This window comes from Podarcis melisellensis (assembly GCF_964234715.1).
Source record: "Podarcis melisellensis genome assembly, chromosome: 5".
In the NCBI taxonomy this organism is placed as follows: domain Eukaryota; kingdom Metazoa; phylum Chordata; class Lepidosauria; order Squamata; family Lacertidae; genus Podarcis; species Podarcis melisellensis.
In genome coordinates, this window is record NC_138537.1 from 95,084,003 (window position 1) to 95,104,640 (window position 20,638).

At 44.8% G+C, this 20,638-nt stretch overlaps 1 protein-coding gene across 1 annotated transcript in view; it reads left to right on the plus strand.

The window, feature by feature from the left end:
* Positions 1-20,638, plus strand: part of SEMA3D (semaphorin 3D) — a 182,451-nt gene that overhangs the window by 86,685 nt on the left and 75,128 nt on the right. Inside the window, exons 7-8 of the mRNA XM_081911730.1 lie at positions 1,230-1,358; positions 9,621-9,763. Of these exons, the coding sequence (XP_081767856.1) occupies positions 1,230-1,358; positions 9,621-9,763 (272 nt within the window). The remainder of the gene's footprint in view (positions 1-1,229; positions 1,359-9,620; positions 9,764-20,638) is intronic.

The window sequence follows — 20,638 nt, forward strand, 5'->3', positions numbered from 1 at the left end:
GTTTTGCTACATGTTGCTTGGGGGCGGGGAGATAAAATGCACAACTAGTGCTTTGTATGTCAGCCACATGTTTACAATCACATCTGGTTTGGCCCTAAATCAAGGATTTCGACATTTTCACATTGATTTTTTTTAAAAAGTGTTTTGAAGTTGTTCTTTCAGCCATTATAGATGGTGCGTACAGAGGTTGGTAAGCTCAGGTGTCCACAGATGTCAAACGGTGTTGGAATAATTTGAAAACAATGAGGTCAAATGGATATAGAAAAATAAGCAGAGACAGGATTTGCTTGGTAGGAATACTGCATGCAAATCATGTTTTGGATAGTGTAACAAGCTCACAGCTCTTGAACGGAGGGCTGTCTGTCTTCCTGTCACTTGATGCAATAATTAAAAAGCTCACAAGTCTTCTGCTTTAAAGTGCTGCTCCTGGTTTTCAGTATCAGCTGATGCAAGTGAATTTGTAGATGGATTCGGAATGCTGTCTGAACAGAACCTCTGGATACGGAAATGGCATCGTTCCCTCAATGTCTGATTTGCCCTTGATTTCCCCCAGATGTTGTTGGACTACAACTCCCATCATCCCTGAGCTCTGGCCTTGCTAGCTAGGGGTGATGGGAGTTGTGGTTCAACAACATCTGGGGACCCACAGGTTGAGAAAGGCTGGAACAAAACAGCACCAGGTTAAGTGGAGCCCTGAGATTTGCAAAAGCATGTAAATCTTACATGCTTCTGCAAATCTTTTTTTAAAAAGTCTATTAAGTGGGAGAAACTCCTGAAACATCCCAATAGTGTGATCCGAGTGTGCCTAGCTGCCACAGAGTGCAGAATAAGCTGGGTTTTGGGGAGCTGTGGGGCGCAAAGCAGACTGGAATGGAGAAGGGGCGTGACTGATGGAATGGCACACTGCTACATTTTGTTGCAGCTGCCACTTGCTCCTCTGAATTTCAGATTCAAGGGACCTACAATGGGAGGCCATCCTCTCCACTCTCCACCTGTGAGCATTTGGCTGCCCACTGGAATGCTGGAGTAACTGAGCAATCTAGGCAGGGGTTTTTTTTAATGAAAGTGAAGTTTTTGGCTCCAGGGAGGAGAAAAAACAACAACATTTGCAATGGTTCTGAGATCACAGGCCTACATGCCTCTTTTGAGATTGTCTACAAAATAAGAGCAACCACTGTCTGCATGCCTTAATCCTAAATAATGTGTTTCTGTTTGTTTTCCATTTGTAGATGAATATCTGTATTCTGGAACGGCCTCGGATTTCCTTGGCAAAGACACTGCTTTAACACGTTCTTTGGGTTCGTCACAAGACCACCATTACATCCGGACTGATATTTCAGAACATTACTGGCTCAGTGGTAAGAGAACTAAGCATGTGTCACTAGGGAACGCACAGTCTCTGTTTTTGAGCCCAGAAACCTGTTTTACTGTACAGTCTAGTTGTCCTCTATACAACTGCAGACGCAGACATCCTGACGTATTTCCTTCTGTTGCATTCAAGGCCTCAACCCAACCCTCCGCAGGTGCTCTGATGAACACCTGGAACTTCTGTACAGGGCAGTTCCATGTTTGGAATAGATATGTGTATATGTGTCACTGTTTGTGCCAATGCAACCAACAAATTACCATTGAAATTTACATCTCTAAAGGTAAAGGTAAAGGGACCCCTGACCATTAGGTCCAGTCGCAGATGACTCTGGGGTTGCGACACTCATCTTGCTTTATTGGCCGAGGGAGCCAGCGTACAGCTTCTGGGTCATGTGGCCAGCATGACTAAGCCGCTTCCAGCAAACCAGAGCAGCGCACGGAAATGCCGTTTACCTTCCCGCCGAAGTGGTACTTATTTATCTACTTGCACTTTGATGTGCTTTTGAACTGCTAGGTTGGCAGGAGCAGGGACCGAGCAACTGGAGCTCACCCCGTCATTGCGGGGATCCGAACCGCAGACCTTCCGATTGGCAAGTCCTAGGCTCTGTGGTTTAACCCACAGCTCTAGCTCTGCAGAAATATCAAGAAGCCATAAAATCCTGGCCTAGAAGAGCAGCTTGGAATGCAAAGCCCACACTTCATTAGGTATCCTTGATCTAAGGCAGATTTGATGCTCATTGGCAGAACCGCCCTGGCATCTCCAGTTAGGGCTGGGAATATTCCCTTCCTGCAACCCTGGAGAACTGTTGTTAGTCACTGGTTACACAATTGCTGACCAACATGGAGCGATGGTCTGCCCCAAAATAAGGCAGCTTCTTATGTTCCAGTTTTGCCTAGGCAGGCAGGTACCCTAGGAAAACAGAATGTGCAGCAAAGTTAGACATGTGTGTTCTAATCTGGAGTTTTCCAAATAAACCTGGCTACAGGCTTCCAGATGCGAGCTCCACACCAGCAGGTGGGGCTTGGCTGTACTTCTCTGTTCTTACACCCAACCATTCCTCCTCAATTTTCCATGCATGCAGTATGCCGCATAGGCGGTATGCATGCAGATGTTTTATACCCACACATCTAATTGAAACGAAAACAAGCAAATGAAAACAGAAACTGTGCGAGAGCGAACACTACCAGCCTCAATTATCATGCCTCACAATGGGCGAGATGGAAGCTTGTGTTGTTGTTTGGGGTGGGGTGTTGCAATTTCAATTTGCATATATATATATATATATATTAAAAAATTTAATCCTGAAATCTTTAGGAAAAGTGATATTTATTTGCCTTGCTTGTATAAGGCTTCTGCAAAAATGACAACGAAGTTCTTCACAAGATCTGTGAAGTAGTAGCAGCAGTAGCATTTTTGTCATTAATGTATGTAATGGAGGAGAGCAAGAATGTTGCTCCCTTCTCCCTTCTCCCTTTCCTGCAGGAGCCCAGCTCCTGGTTGATCTGGCTTCACTTTTTACTGGCACTACCCACCCAGTTTAGGAATGCAGCCTTCATATATGTCTTTTAAACAGTTAATTTTAGATCAAAACCAGTTATCTGTATCTCTCTGAAACACTGAGGTTGAAATCCAATCTCCTTAGATAGGAACATCTCTCTTTTGGACCATAAAGGTACATTTCATCAGTGGTGTAGCGTGGGTTGTCAGCACCCGGGGCAAGGCAAGTAATTTGCACCCCCTAACCCGTGGATTTGCGCCCCCTAACCCTAACCCCCATATGTTGCGCCCGGTGCGGCCGGCCCCCCCTGCACCCCCACGCTACGCCACTGCATTTCATGCCTGCAAAAAGCAGTTTAAATACCACTAAGGGGAATATTAAAAGAGCTTCCTAAATGGAAGTACTTACAGTATTTTCCTTTCCTAATATGATAATTTTTGAACACTAGTGAACACTTTTTAAAATCACCACATGCACACACACATATACACACACTCTCGAGCAATACCCCAAACCACAGACACAGATTTAAAGACACATTTTATACACAGTCCGTCAACCGGATATTTAAATGTGTTTCTTTTGGCCATTAATTGTCTCTTCCATGGAGGACCTGGCTTCCCATAATTCAGGGTTACTGTGCGGTTGTGATGGCTGACTTGCAAAGCAAAGATCTCCTGACCAAAAGAACATGGTGACTTCCCAGCAATGCACAGAAGGGCCATTGTATGCCTTGCAGCCTTCAGCAAGACAATGGCCTGCTTTTTTAATTCTCACTCTGGCAAGAGAACTGAAGGCAAGACTATTGCACTTGGGCAAAAAAAATGAGAGGCACAAATACAAGATGGGTGACACCTGGCTTGAGAGCAGTACATGTGAAAAGGATCTAGGAGTCTTGGTTGACCACAAACTTGACATGAGCCAACAGTGTGATGCGGCAGCTAAAAAAGCCAATGCAATTCTGGGCTGCATCAATAGGAGTATAGCATCTAGATCAAGGGAAGTAATAGTGCCACTGTATTCTGCTCTGGTCAGACCTCACCTGGAGTACTGTGTCCAGTTCTGGGCACCACAGTTCAAGAAGGACACTGACAAACTGGAACGTGTCCAGAGGAGGGCAACCAAAATGGTCAAAGGCCTGGAAACGATGCCTTATGAGGAACGGCTAAGGGAGCTGGGCATGTTTAGCCTAGAGAAGAGGAGGTTAAGGGGTGATATGATAGCCATGTTCAAATATATAAAAGGATGTCACATAGAGGAGGGAGAAAGGTTGTTTTCTGCTGCTCCAGAGAAGCGGACACAGAGCAATGGTTCCAAACTACAAGAAAGAAGATTCCACCTAAACATTAGGAAGAACTTCCTGACAGTAAGAGCTGTTTGACAGTGGAATTTGCTGCCAAGGAGTGTGGTGGAGTCTCCTTCTTTGGAGGTCTTTAAGCAGAGGCTTGACAACCATATGTCAGGAGTGCTCTGATGGTGTTTCCTGCTTGGCAGGGGGTTGGACTCGATGGCCCTTGTGGTCTCTTCCAACTCTATCATTCTATGATTCTAACCTTCATTGTATTTCTGTGCACTGATCCTGTATCCTATGCCCTCCTTAATGGCAAGATATGAAGCCGACCCTGGAGGTGTCCCATCTTTTTGTCACTGAGCTCTTTTCTTGCACAAATCTGATAGATATCAACGGAAGTGGCTCTGAGTGGGGAAGCCCACCGCCATAGCAGACCCATGGTGGCTGTGCTGCTGGCCTAAGTAGTCAGAAGGGGATGGTAGGAATAGCCTCCCTGAAAGGTCACAGTGATACTTGCCTGAGAAATAGCTCCATGCAAGCAAGTGAAGAGAAATGGGAATTGGAAGCAGCTTTGGAGCTTTGGGAGAAAGGTAGCAGAAAAGAGAATTGAAGGCGAGACTATCTGTAGGTCTGCCCTGGAATGAAGAAAGAATCAGGGAAGAGGTTAAGGACAATGAAATATACTCAGAGTCGCAAAGTGATTTCATGCTCTTTATTCAGCTCTTAGTGGTGAGGAGGAATGAATGAATGTCCCCTCAAAGTATCTGCTTTATATACGTTATTTACACAATGGGCTGCACATGATTGGCTAATTCCGGAATTCTCCTGTAGGCCAATCAGGCTGTGGATTCACTTCTATCTGGAGCATGATTGGGTGGTTCCTGCTAACCAATCATACTGCTGCATTGTTCTAGGACCAATCAGACTGCTGCATTCTGAATCCTATTGTTCTAGGACCAACCAGACTGCTGCAGTTTGGATCCTATTCAACTCAGTACATAACAGACAACCTTTGAGGACACAGGGAAGCATCACAGCAACAACTAGATGGAGCAGCTGAAACAATGTCCCCTGCCCAGCCTCCCTCTCTTTCACGGTGGTGCCGGAGTGAGCCTCTTGGGCTTGCTGATCAGAAGGTCAGCGGTTCAAATTCCTGTAATTGAGTGAGCTCCCATCGCTCTGTCCCAGCTCTTGCCAACCTAGCAGTTCGAAAGCATGCCAGTGCAAGTAGATAAATAGATACCGCTGTGGAGGGAAGGTAAATTGCATTTTCGTGCACTCTGGTTTCCGTCACAGTGTACCGTTGCACCAGAAATGGTTTAGTCCTGCTGGCCACATGACCCGGAAAGCTGTCTGCGGGCAAACACTGGCTCCCTCAGCCTGAAAGTGAGTTGAGTGCCGTAACCCCAGAGTCACCTTTGACTGGACTTAACCGTCCAGGGGTCCTTTACCTTTTTGCCTTTACCTTGGCAGGCGCACAGTCTAAAGAAGATATAGTTGTGACACAGATGCGATTGCAAAGCTGCTCCCCTTGACTGCCTCTTGGGTCACACCAAGACCATGGAGAGGGGGCCGTCACTTCAGAAGTCCCTTCGGAGGGGAAGCACTAGCAGGGGAACTGTTACATCGTGTAATACGTATTTCTCATTGGCTGTTGGGAATGCGGACATGTTTCCTGGCTTCACCATCTAGTATTTTTGAACATGGACCTTTAGGGAGCAGGTGCTTTCATCCAGTGTTGCTTTGCTGCTTGTTGCTTCTGGTTGCGGCACAGGAAGGCTGTATGAGAAGCCTGGCCTTGGCTCTGATAGAGTTCTCGATGCTGTTGAACTGCCTGGTTATGGGATTCTTATGGGCCACGTCTCTCTGGGTCACCCTAATGAGCTGAAGCAGACATCCATCTGTTGCAGAGATGTAGGAGCCAGCCATTGGGGAACCACACTGCAAAGGGAACCATATTAATTGGTTTCAAATGCATTTGAAAGGAACACATCGGCTTAGAGCTGGACAATGTTAGAGCTCCTTTACCCTTGAACATTGTCCCTAATGGACAGGGCTGATTGGAGTTGCATTCTGGCATCAGGCAGAGAGCACCAGGTTTCCACTCCTGGCTTGAATGTCAAAACATTCGTATGGTGCCATGAAGACTTTTCACAGAAGAAATGAGTGTTTCATTAGTATATTATAGTTTGGGCTTCCTTTCTTCAAAGAGATGATTGAGGATGGTCCATGTGGTGGCAGTGGGAATCGTATTTTATCCCTCATAACAACCCAGTGAGGTAGGTTAGACAAAGGAATAGGATCTCATCCAAGGATCTTACCCATTGAACTTCACAGCTGAGTCGAATTACTTTTTCTTTTTGAAAGGATTTTAAATTTGAACTCAGGTCTCAGTCTCTAAGCACACTGGCCTATTCTGTTCTCTTCTGTTCTGTGTCTGTTAGTGTGTCTGAAATCTGACATAATGTCTTAAGTCAAATGCTTTTAGAATTTGTGTTATTCTGTTAGAGTTCAAGAGATTCCCAAAATTGGTTTCTCAAGGTAATCATGTTTCACTCCAACAAAAAGTCCACTATTAAAATTGACGTAAAGTTTGTATTTTCGGGGTGTTCTGGTGTCAAGAAATTGGCTGATGATAGTATTACAATTAAAGAAAACACAGACACATAAATATACACACTAAAGATTAAACCACCCATTCTTGTTTTGGCCTTCAATGAAAAATGGTGCACACTTAAGTAATTGTGCAATTAGTATTAAATTGCTTATATAGGAATGAGACAGATTTTCCCCCTTTTCAACTAGATTCTTTCTCTCAGCTGAATAGTTCACTTCACTGCAAGGAAAAGTCCACAGCTTAGTGGTAGAGAACAAAAACTCTCAAGTTCTGTTAACCCGCGTTTCCAATTAAAAGGATCCTAAGTAACCGGCAATAGGTCAGAGACTTCTCCCAGAGCTGACCTTGCTGAGCAATGATCTGAATCAGCAGAGGGGAATTTCTTGGGGCAAGAACTTTTAGCTTATAGTGGCAGGTCTCAGAAGGACCAGTCCTTTCCCAGGCTTTTAAAAGATGCTGAGGCCCTGTTATTTTATTGATTTAAAGGTGTTTATAAGCGGCTTACTATTTTAAAATCTCTGAACAACATAAAAGCAATAAACTTCATCATTAAAACAAAAATGACACACAAACCCAGTAAAACAGTTGTATAAAAGCGCATACAAACAAAGAAAAGTTGGAATTCCAGGAAGTCAAAGCAATAAAAATGTAATGGGGGATGCTTCACCTTCTGTATTTATACTATTGTATTATTGCATTTCTGTGTTGGGGGGAGGGAGAGACAACACCCAGGCCTACATCCCTTACCTGAGCTCTGCCTCATATCCTTCTAGGACTTGAAAAGATGTCATAGTCATCAGACAGATGGCTGTGTGGGAGCAAAGTGTGCTCAAACTCACAGCCCTAAGATTGAGAGTCTTGTCTGGTACAAGACATATTTTTGTGTTTGTATGGGGCTGCGGTGGAACTAAAATGGAAGACTGTGCGAGCTTCTTTGCAATAAGTGGTGCTTGCGACCTATAAAGTGTCCCTGTGCAAGATAATAAAAACACCAAGAAATTTGGAGAGCTCAGAGTCTCCACTCTCAGAGCAACCTGCCTTAGAATCATAGAATCATAGAGTTGGAAGAGACCACAAGGGCCATCGAGTCCAACCCCCTGCCAAGCAGGAAACACCATCAGAGCACTCCTGACATATGGTTGTCAAGCCTCTGCTTAAAGACCTCCAAAGAAGGAGACTCCACCACACTCCTTGGCAGCAAATTCCACTGTCAAACAGCTCTTACTGTCAGGAAGTTCTTCCTAATGTTTAGGTGGAATCTTCTTTCTTGTAGTTTGGATCCATTGCTCCGTGTCCGCTTCTCTGGAGCAGCAGAAAACAACCCTTCTCCCTCCTCTATGTGACATCCTTTTATATATTTGAACATGGCTATCATATCACCCCTTAACCTCCTCTTCTCCAGGCCAAACATGCCCAGCTCCCTTAGCCGTTCCTCATAAGGCATCATTTCCAGGCCTTTGACCATTTTGGTTGCCCTCCTCTGGACACGTTCCAGTCTGTCAGTGTCCTTTTTAAACTGTGGTGCCCAGAACCGGACACAGTACTCCAGGTGAGGTCTGACCAGAGCAGAATACAGTGGTACCATTACTTCCCTTGATCTAGATGCTATACTCCTATTGATGCAGCCCAGAATTGCATTGGCTTTTTTAGCTGCCGCGTCACACTGTTGGCTTATTGGTCTTTGCATGATCCTATGCAAGCCTGTATACTCAGACACAAGTCCTACTGAGTTCCATGAAACTTACTTACTCCCATGTAAGTGTGTATAACATTGCAGCCTCCCTGCTCTAATCTTACTCCTCCGAACCATTTTCTGCTGGGAGTGATACTGAGTAATGTGTTTCTCCTACTGCAGATTGTAGCAGAATTGATGTTACAGGTGGCTGCCTGTTGTGCCTCTGCATGAGTCTTTGCCTTGGCTTTGCCGCCTCCTCCTGATTTGTACAGAGATGTAGTGGAGCTTACATTAGCCCTTTCTTTAAAAGTGATGTGCATTGCCAACATTGATTCATTTTAAAAAATGTATGTAAGCATGGTCTTAGGACTCTTGCTCAAACACTTTTAAAAGGAGTGGGCTTGATGCCATGGAAAAGAAGTCAAAAAGGGCCCATTCACACAGACACACTGGCAGTGAGTTTAAATGCACGCCGAAAAGTCATGTCCACACCATGCTCTGGATGACAAATCATATTGACATAGTATGCATGCATGCTGGTCCAGTTCATGCAAACAAGAGTGAATCTGGCCTAAATGACAAAATGCTTGCAGATGAATGAGTGGTTTCCTATGGTAGCAAGCCTGGATGCCTGAATGATCCTGGTGGTTAACAGTATGACAATGTTACCTTTGACTTCCATTCTTTTGTGTCATGGCTGGCATTGCATTAGAATCAGAAGTGTAAGACGAATTCTGATTGTTCAATGAGGAATTCATCTAGGACAAGTGTGGGGAAACTAGGTTCTCCCGCTGTTGCTGAACTACAGATCCCATCAGCTCCAGCAGTCTTGGCCAATGGCCAGGGGGGATGAGAGTTTTAGTTCAGCAACGTCTGAAGGGCCAGAGGTTCACCACACTTGACTTCAGAGAAAGAAGAGGTGAAGAGCACACAATCCCACCGACCAGGGATGGAGAAAACTGTGGCCTTCCAGACATTGGATGGATTCAAACTGCTCCATCAGTGCCACCTGATGCTGGCTGATGGTCCATCAAGATCTGGAGGCCCCATTGTGGTTCAGGGTAGGAAGTCTTCCTTCTGCACCAGCTTCAGTGTCTTGTGTCATCTCATAGGAGTTAGAAAACACAGATCAATGCAGTTACAATGTTTGGTATTTTGGGTGTCTTTTAGGAGCAAAGTTTATTGGACTCTTCCCTATCCCGGACACATATAATCCAGACGATGACAAAATCTATTTCTTTTTCCGAGAAGTTTCTCAAGATAGCAGCACCTCTGACAAAACCATCCTTTCCCGAGTTGGCCGAGTCTGTAAGGTGAGCAATGAGAATATATGCAAAGCTAACTCTCTAGTTTTGTTTCCTCGATAAATATTAATTGCCCAAGGGAGGAAATAACTTTCCTCAAAGTACTGTCTAGGCTACCTACAATAATATGGATTACTAATGGAGTCTCACATTCTCTCAACTTGTCCTGCACTGTTGGTTTGATAAGCCAGCTGTGAGTGTGGAATTCTTATATTTTCACAGTTGATAATGAAGTTAAATAGTAGCCAGTTTAATTACCTGCCTCTGAATAGTGAGACTCTCATTCTACATTCACAAATCACCGCTAACCCAAACAAACTAATCCACTCCTGTTTTTTTTAGTTCTCCAGTATGTATTCGCTATTGCTTTCCCCCCATAGCATTTGGTCTGTGTTCTTTCACCCATTCATCACCTTCTGCTCCAGTATATTATTTCCCAGAATTCAAAGGGCTGTGCGGGGCTGCCCTTATATTTTCCTTGCCTGAAACAACCTGACCTGCAGCTTTGTGGTACTCTCACACTTTCTGGTTCCATCCACGTTATTTATTATGGCTAGAATCCAATGAACGGGGCTCTGGGCTTGTGTTTCTCAAGCAGCAAACCACTGCCACCATCACATGAGAAACCAGTTTTGAAACTGGAGGGAATTTCCGAAGGAGATAGCATTGCGGGGAGGGTCAGCTGTTTAAAAACCTGGGTATGTTCAAGCTTTTGGGTGTGCCTGAAATAGTGCTTTGAATCCCAGCCAATATTTATACACTGTATGCTCTGCCCGAAAGGACCCAAGCCAAGGTATGAGCTTTAATGCACAACAGGTATCCCGAAACAAAAGAACTGCAAAACGCAAATATGACCAAGCACTGTAAAATCAGTTTAAAGTCAACAGTCAATGACAACAGTAGTCAATCAATAACCATCCCAGGTAGAAATCTCAGCAGCCATCAATGAAACACCATTTTGACCACTAATTAAAACATTTTTTAAAAAGGAGAAAGCTTGCTTGCAGACCAAAGAAGTCATCAGTTGGATGCCCTTTGTGAACGTGTTTCACAGTACCTTGCCAGAGCGGAGTTCCACACTGGTTGCCGTGGCAAATAAAGAGTTGTTCTTTCATCATTGTCTTGCTCCTTCCCCTCTCAACTCCTTGGAATAAACATGTTGCTAAAGGAAACAAAGGCCAAGCATAGATAAATAAAGCATAGAATCATAGAATCATAGAGTTGGAAGAGACCACAAGGGCCATCGAGTCCAACCCCCTGCCAAGCAGGAAACACCATCAGAGCACTCCTGACATATGGTTGTCAAGCCTCTGCTTAAAGACCTCCAAAGAAGGAGACTCCTTCCACTGTCGAACAGCTCTTACTGTCAGGAAGTTCTTCCTAATGTTTAGGTGCAATCTTCTTTCTTGTAGTTTGGATCCATTGCTCCATCTCCGCTTCTCTGGAGCAGCAGAGAAAGCAAGGAGAAAGGTGACAGCATAACAGTCCTATAACTTCCATTGCTCTTCTCAGGAAAGAGCTTCCAGGATTGTCACCAGCCAAGTCCACTCACACAAGCCTTGAGCTCCTGCACTCCCTCCTCTAGTGCCCCAGGGTGACCACTGATAATTAACCATAGATTATTATGTCATCCAGAACATAAGCCGACTGCTCATAAATGGTGGTGAGGTTCAGTTAACCATCGTTAACCACCATTTGTCAAGTTTTGAACAACACAAGAAGTTGTGGTTCACCTGAAGTCAAAACAAAAGCACCCAGCCTCATCGTGGGGATGTTAGGGAGGAAGGGAAATTGTACTGGCACAAGGCTCAGTCTCATAATCCAAAATGATGGGTTTTCTTTGTGTCCAAACCAGCCCAGATACTGTCCGAACAGCTCAACTTAAGGTCAGCAATTTCATCGGATGAATTTTTTTCTCCCTGCGGCAGGTGAAAGTTTAACTGGCACCTCCTTCCTTCTATGAAAGAGCAGTGATGGGAAACGCTTCGCCAATTCCATGTCTGTCTTTGTGACCTTTTAAAAATGCAGGATCTCTGCCAGAAATAAGGGTGTGTGTACCTTAGTGGTAGTTTTATGAAGATAAAGCAAGATAAGGATTGTACAGAATTTGTCACATGGATTTTAATAACATATTCAAATTCGTGCCAGAATCTGACTGCTGAGACTGGGCATCTACTTCAAGCCTTGACTCAGGCTAAAGAAGCTCAAGATATGGGGAAGAGATTGACTGTAGACTCTCCAGAGTGGGAAACATTTTTCATCCCAGGGGGAAACATCCGTCTGTGGAAAACCTTGGGAGGGGGCAACTGCAAGTGGTGGGCCTGCTATAGGAAATCAGAGTTTGGCAATGGATGTGATTCTTACAGTTTGTACAGTAGGCTACATTCTTGCCATGGAAAGGTTAGCAGTTTCTGCCCTCTGACAAACACTTGGTCCCTCCATTCGAGCCATGAGGAAGCATTTGCCGCTGTTTAATTATACATTCTAGTCAGGCGAGGGCACTTGAGGTGGGTGTTGATCAGAACCAGTGAGAAGCATGGCCCAGGAGAAGAAGGTGTAGCCTGGGGAGCATCTCAAGAGCCTGAGAGAAAGGCCAAAGGATTGTCACCTACCCCTGAGGCACAGTCCAGCACTGGACTGGTTAGGCTTCTGATCTGACTCAAGGAACGGCAGGCCCTGGGGTCTTTATAGTGCATGATTTCTGTCCAACTCTCCCAAGGAACAGTTGTGGTCCTGGATGGCTGCAGAACCTCCATCACCACCAACATCACTAAGACACGCCCCCCTCCCCGACGTATCTGCCCTAGAATGAACTCTTGAAAGGGGTTCTGGATATAATTACATACAGTGTGAGTCCTGAAAAGACCTCCAAAAGAGTAGAGAGAAAAGGATGGGGTGTCACATAATGAACTGTTTCTCTATCAAATAAAAATGAAAAAAAATCCCTGCCCATAAGAAGCCACAACTGGACCCCTTCTCTCTGACATCCAGTTTCTTATGTGGAACAACCACGTTTCTCATGGTCTGCGTGGCTGAGCATTCAGTCGCGTGGTCCTTTGCCTGCTTTCTGAAGTGGCTCAGCTGAGACCCAGGTCTGCAACCTCTGTGAGAACCAAGGGAAAGGACAGAGTGCTGGCTAACGAGTGTGTGTTGCTGAGCAGTCTGTTTGCTTTTAAAGTGCTGTGGGAAGAGCCAGATCTCCAGGCCTGAGTACTGTCGATGGGCCAAGGTTCCCTCCCAGGCAACCTCAAAGGACCAAGTAGCAGAGGATGGGAGAGATCTCAGCATTACGTCTGCCAGACAGGGTAGATAATGCTAGGATAGTTGGACCAGGATAGGCTTGACCAGTGCTTTTTTTCTTTAAGAAATGTTTAGGGGCACTCTCATTTTCCTACTCATATTGAAATATTGCCCCTCAATGAGGCCAAACTTAGATTCACAAAATGTTTAGGGGTCCCCCCAGAAAAAGAACTGGGTTTAACTCTGCATAAGGCAGCTTTATTACAAGACTCTTTCATAGAATCATAGAATCATAGAATCATAGAGTTGGAAGAGACCACAAGGGCCATCGAGTCCAACCCCCTGCCAAGCAGGAAACACCATCAGAGCACTCCTGACATATGGTTGTCAAGCCTCTGCTTAAAGACCTCCAAAGAAGGAGACTCCACCACACTCCTTGGCAGCAAATTCCACTGTCAAACAGCTCTTACTGTCAGGAAGTTCTTCCTAATGTTTAGGTGGAATCTTCTTTCTTGTAGTTTGGATCCATTGCTCCGTGTCCGCTTCTCTGGAGCAGCAGAAAACAACCTTTCTCCCTCCTCTTTGTTGCCCCCCCTTTCAAAAAATTAAGAAGGGGACCTCTTTGGAAGTTTTCTGGATTTTTAAATCCATATCTAGGGATGGTTGGAATGAATTTATTTCTGGTGTGTGTCACACACTTTACAGCTGCAATCGCTCTGCTCATTTAGACCCTGTCACTCTTAGCTTGAGAGTGAGGCCTGCCTGCCCCGGATCTCTCTAGCCGAACAGATTGCGGGATCATTTGCAGTTGTGTGTGTGGGAGGCAGCTCCCTGGTCTGAGAGTGGACAACCATTGAGGGGAAAGGGTTAAACGGCTTAACCAAGTTGACATCAGGGCTTTACGGATGCTGTCCCTCTGGGTCAAACATCTGTCAACGTTTTCATCTTACGCAGTGATTAGAGGATTCAGATGTCCTGTAGTATTGCTTGGGTTTCTTTCACCATTTCTAATTTTGAGAAAATTATTTTTTAATTTGTATTATTTTGACTCATGCTTCTTTCTTTTCTTTTAAAAAAAGAACCATCAAACCGCCCCCCGCCCCCCTGATTTTGGTTGCGTCATTTTTCATTCTGCGTATCACCTAGGGGATAGTGTTATAAATTGCAAGGAAGTTCTTTCAACATCCACGGTCGGACTGAAATGCATAATTTGTCATGACAAGTGGCATTTCTGATATTTTGCTTTTCTTTTCTTAAAGACGTTATCAGCCGCTTATCTGCAGTAGCTGGCATTTCTTCGTCTGCTTGGGGGGAAACTAGAATGTTCCCACTAATATCAAATGAAGTGCAGCCAATTCCTTGGCTTTGTTTTGTGTTTTTCCCTCCTGGTAGGATTAAGCGTAGAAAATACAAAACAAGTTTAACTGGCAAATAGAGAGCTGGTGCCATAACCTGTGAACAGTGTTTGCACATTTAAATAAGGGTAGGTGACTCATGGAATCGTAGAATCACAGAACCGTGGAGTTGACGGGGACCCTGAGGGTCATCTAAGTCCAAGCTTCTCCAGTTTCTTGCCACTTTCTGCCCATTTCCCCAGGCCAGGAAGGATGGAGTTTGGAAGAGGAGCTGTTGCTTCAGACTGACAGCTGCTTATCAAGGAGGTGGAGACTCCACCCCTTCCTGGCTCTCAGCCAGGCCCTGATCCTGTCAGGTGCTTCCATGTTCTTCTCTGTTCTCACCCTGTCCCCGTTCACTTCACTCACGCTGAGGCAAATGGAGAGACTGGTTTTACCAGCCAGGAACAGTGACCAAGGGTCTGGTCAAACCTCTCTCTTATCTACTCACACTCATGTTTAAGCCGAGGCACAGGCCAATGGGAGGGACCAACTTTGATTCATAGGGGAAGAGCTCAGCCTACTTCTCTGTTGCTCTTCTTGGATCACATGGAAATGTCAGTGGAGTGCCAGCACTGCTCACTCTTTTAGTCATTCTACACATGAGGGACCCTGTTTGAAATCAGTTGCCAAGCAGGGCTTTACTAAATTCCAAATAGATTGGGTCTATCCCTTTGCTTGTTTTTGTCTGCAGAAATGACTATTGCAGATACAGTGGTACCTCGGGTTACATATGCTTCAGGTTAAAGACTCTGCTAACCCAGAAATAATACCTCGGGTTAAGTACTTTGCTTCAGGATGAGAACAGAAATCGCGCGGTGGCGGCACGGCAGCAGCAGGAGGCTCCATTAGCTAAAGTGGTGCTTCAGGTTAAGAACAGTTTCAGGTTAAGAACGGACCTCCTGAACGAATTAAGTACGTAACCAGAGGTACCACTGTATTAATATTGTGCAGTCTGAAGTACAGTTGGATGCATGAAAACTGACTCCTTTTTGGAAATGAAACATTATTAAGGCTCATGTGTTTAATTAAAACTTTACTTGCAGAACAGTCTTCAAAACAAAATGAAAACATCAAATGATACATCCACACACTTCCATAAGACACGTGCCAGTCCAAGGCATAAACTCAGCATCTTACAAAATATGAAATAATTTCAACAGACCTGGAAGCAGAGGTCTGTCTTTCCCCGCAGCCTTGCATTCCAGCTTGCATCCTGCCTGAGGCTGTTTACCTAGACAGCTATTTACACATCCTTACTTTCACAGAGCCTGGGAATAAGGAAAACAAGGCAATTCCCTTCAAAATGGCGAATTTGCAATTCAATACCTCTCTTGTGATTTAAGGTTAAATACTCATGTGTTGCCGGGACGCAGGTGGCGCTGTGGGTTAAAGCCTCAGCGCCTAGGACTTGCCGATCCGATCGGCGGTTCGAATCCCTGCGGCAGGGTGCGCTCCCGCTGCTCGGTCCCAGCGCCTGCCAACCTAGCAGTTCGAAAGCACCTCCGGGTGCAAGTAGATAAATAGGGACCGCTTACCAGCGGGAAGGTAAACGGCGTTTCCGTGTGCGGCTCTGGCTCGCCAGAGCAGCGATGTCACGCTGGCCACGTGACCCGGAAGTGTCTCCGGACAGCGCTGGCCCCTGGCCTCTTAAGTGAGATGGGCGCACAACCCCAGAGTCTGTCAAGACTGGCCCATACGGGCAGGGGTACCTTTACCTTTACCTTACTCATGTGTTAGCTAGTAGAAAACAATGGCAGTTAATTATCACCTCATCTAGAGCTCAGAAACCCTTAGAATACTGCAGTGGAATTTCTCCAGAGTTAGCAGTACAGTGGTACCTTGGGTTAAGAACTTAATTCATTCCAGAGGTCCATTCTTAACCTGAAACAGTTCTTAACCTGAGGCGCGTTTTCGCTAATGGGGTCTCCTGCTGCCACTGCGCCGCTGGCGTGTGATTTCCGTTCTTATCCTGGGGCAAAGTTCTTAACCTGGAGCAACCACTTCCTGGTTAGCAGAGTTTGTAACCTGAAGCATCTGTAACCCGAGTAATACATATTTAGGCATTTTCCATTTATGTGTCAATTAAACAATTATACTTCACATCAACTGTCTTCTCAAATGATCCTAACATGAAACATGATCCCATTGCATTCGTAGCAAAGTCACATCCTATGAGATACTGATATTGTTAAGGGTATATTGATACCCTTGTTGGCGTCAATCAAAGACCTTCCAGTATTGTCGTGCACCATGCAATTATTCAAATAAAGCATTATTTCAAAATGGCAGGGTTTAAAGCGCTACTTGGTGATCGGTTCTCAGAACTTCACTGTGATGGATTTCAAGGAAAAGGATCACATGCATTCTCGGTTAGACTTTAGTACTGTTTGAGAGCAGGTAGCTAAGCATGTAGGTGCACCCCATTTCCCCCCTTAATTGGAACTTAGTTAAAAACAAAAAGACCCAAACCTAAAACCTTCTCCCCTGAGGTGCACTTCACAGACCATGAATGTAACATTGCAGCCCATCACTGCATTTCTAACAGTCCTGGCCCTGATAATTGGAACACACACATGAGAACATTTTGCTTTGCCTTCCTTAGGCTATTATACTGGTACCTTCTAGCTGGGGGTATGTTTGTGATTTAACCTGGCCCATTTTGCTAGCCACATTTCCCCTTCAATATCATTAAACATAATAGTTGTTTTTGTTGTTTAGTCATTTAGTCGTGTCCAACTCTTCATGACCCCATGGACCAGAGCACGCCAGGTCCTCCTGTCTTCCACTGCCTCCCGCAATTTGGTCAAACTCATGCTGGTAGCTTCGAGAACACTGTCCAACCATCTCATCCTCTGTTGTCCCCTTCTCCTTGTGCCCTCCCTCTTTCCCAACATCAAGGTCTTTTCCAGGGAGTCTTCTCTTCTCATGAGGTGGCCACAGTATTGGAGCCTCAACTTCAGGATCTGTCCTTCCAGTGAGCACTCAGGGCTGATTTCCTTAAGAATGGAGAGGTTTGATCTTCTTGCAGTTCATGGGACTCTCAAGGGTCTCCTCCAGTACCATAATTCAAAAGGATCAATTCTTCGGCGATCAGCCTTCTTTATGGTCCAGCTCTCACTTCCATGCATCACTACTGGGATAACTTAATGGTAGCAATATATTAATTTTCAACGCCACTGTTCCAAAATCTTCTTTTCTATTCTTTTGTAGGTGCCAGGGATGGGGGGAGGATACAAAGAGGAAAAAATATATAAAATTTTGTTTACGATTGCACTATTAAAAATACCAACACACTATGGACACACACATTCCCCCTCACCCCACCCCTTTGATCCCATACCCAGCAGTCTCTTTCTCAATGTGCCAGAATCCCATCGGGCTCCAACCAGGCACCAACTAGGTATTTGTAAAATCACAAGTTGTCAACTCTAGGCAGGCACTTGCAATTGCTGACTTATACCCGTTGCCCCCACAGTAATTTCCAGGTTCTAGAAACCTTAATCCCCTTATGCATCTGGTCATTCCTCCCAGCATTTAAGCCATTCTGCTTCCTGGACTTTTTGCCCAGACATGTTGCTGAATATGCAGACGGGAGCATAATTTTTAGTTATTTTTGCTCTCTGCTCGGTGATCCAGAACCGGAATGCCCCATGCGAGAGAACGTTTGTGTGGGTTTGCCAAATAAGCACCTTTCTCAAACTGGACTTTCCCACAGTCTTTTGCAGACATTGTCACAAGGACTTTCAGACTTGTAAATTAGTGCTTTCTATCATTTAAGAACTTCAAAAAATGGCATTTAAAAAAAAAATTAAAAAGCAGGTGGACATTGGAGTGATCTCATTTCCGTGTCGACTGTCCCATAAACAGCCAAAGCAGGAAACATTTTGCGCTGATTTGCCAGATGTTAAAAGCTTGGCTTGGATGCTTTGCTCTGCTTTTCCCATCATGGATGTCTGGAGGGCAGAGGCTCCGGGCAGAATCTGTGCACAGCAATATCTGGTAAATCTTGCAGCAGGCTTGTTTCTAAAGCTCATGGATGAGGAGTCAGTTCCTATCCCTCTGGATGCAATCCAGGCATAGGGAAGCGCTGTCAAGTCCCATGGCTTCTAAAAGGGGAAATGGACTCGCAGACTTAAATCCCCAGGCCATAAATGCACTTAGCTCATGGAGGGAAATGTCAGTCAGGAACAGAAGCCTTGCTGAAAGTGGTCTATTTTCGCCGTCATGCTTGTAATCGTAACACCTCTTCTATATATGCCCCAGAAACATTGAGTATGGCATAGTGGTTAGAATGTTGGACTGTGGGCTGTGAGACCAGGGTTCAAATCTTCACACAGCCATGGTGCTCCTTGGGTGACCTTGGGCCAGTCACAGTCTCTCTTGACCTTGGGTGACCTTGGGCCAGCACAGCACAACCTCACAGGGCTGTTGTGGGGGGTTAAATGAGGACAGAGACAACCATGTATGTTTTGAGATCCTTGGAGAAGAAGGCGGTATATATAAAGAAATGATAATATATAAAGAAATGATAAAATAAAAGAGATGGTGGTAGACTTCAGAGGTACTGAATGAGCTCTTCCTCTTCAGAATGCAGGAGACAAATGACATTTTTAAAGTGCTGCACTGAAAACAGGAATCTGGCACAAGAGGCAGTTGGCTTGTCTAGAACTTTCCTTCACAGTATGCTAGATTTTTACCTGCACAGATGTGAGGCAGCTTTCAAAAGTCATACCGCCACATATAGTCTAAAAAAGCTACACTCCACATACAGTTCCGGCAGCCAGGGGCAGCCCAAGACATTTTGGCACCTGAGGCGAACCACAAAATGGCGCTCTCTTCCTGGGGGAGAGGGAAGGGAGAGCAAAGATCTGTAGTTGATAAGCAGTGTCCAGTGCACAGCGGAATGATGAGAAGTATGAGCCAACATGCTCTATACTACTTTATTTACAGTTCAAAGCTGGTAAGTTACAGAAAAACATCTTCCCTCTGCTGGAGCAGAGAAAGCGTCATCTCTCCTCTAAGGCACGGAGAGAATCACAAACTGAAACTGCAAAGAACAGTGAAAAACAGGAAACCAGTGTACGTCACATCCAGTCTCCCATTCCCGTGGGAACCCAACAGTACAGACTCTGTGGAATGTAAACAACCTGTCTCGTGACAAGCACTTCTGCTGCTCAGTGAGGGAAGCAGAAACCAACATCCTCCCCCTTTCTGTGAACATCACTGGGCAGCGTGTTCGTACAATATCAGTACAAACCCAACTTCTGCACATAGGTACAGTGTTGATCCCTTGATACAATCTTGGACAATACATCAGCAGGAATTTCATTACCTGGCATATAGGACACCGTTACGAGTCCCTTCTGAATACGTTCCCTAGCATGTTGCAACTTCAATTGCAAGTGCTTCGTGCTTTGCTTACAACCTTCAGAATTCAGCAAAGCCAAACATGCTTTGTTGTCCTGGTAAACCTGGATTGGACATTTGACAGGAATTTTCATGTCTTTGCACAATTGTAACAACCATTCACAATCCTTAAGTGAATAAGACAGTGCATTCAGTTCAGCTTCACAAGTACTTAAGCTAACTGTTGTTTGCTTCTTGCATGACCAATCAAATAGACCCTGATTGTACTTATAGCAAACTCCAGACGTACTTTTCCTGTCTGTAGTGTCACTTCCAAAACTTGCATCTGCAAATATCTCAAGACCACCAGACTTCTGATTGTTAAATCTCAGTCTGTAATGCATAGTGCCTTTCAAATACCGCGCTATGCGTTTCAGAGCTTTCCAATCCTTAACAGTAGGATTGTTGACTTGTCTGCTTAGCAAATTACAGCTTACAGCAATGTCTGGTCTTGAACATCTGGCAATGAAGTTTAGCTTGCCTAGCACACTTCTGTACAGTGTAGTGTCAGAAAATGCTTCTTCAGTGTCATCTACCTGATAACCTGTTGTCATCGGTGTGTCTACAGGGTTAGCATCCATCAGGTTTAGTTTGCTTAACACATCAGCAATTTTCCGTGACTGGTGTACTAGAATGTTACCATCTTGATCTCTCTCTATTTCCAGAGATAGGTAGTTGTTTACCTCACCAAGATCTTTCATGTCAAAGTGCTCTTTCAGTTGAGCTAGGGCGTTATTGTACATTGTGACATCTTCCCAAAAGAATAAAAGATCATCAACATAAAACAAACAATACAGTTTCTTTTGCCCCTCCTCTTTGACAAATACACATGGATCAGATT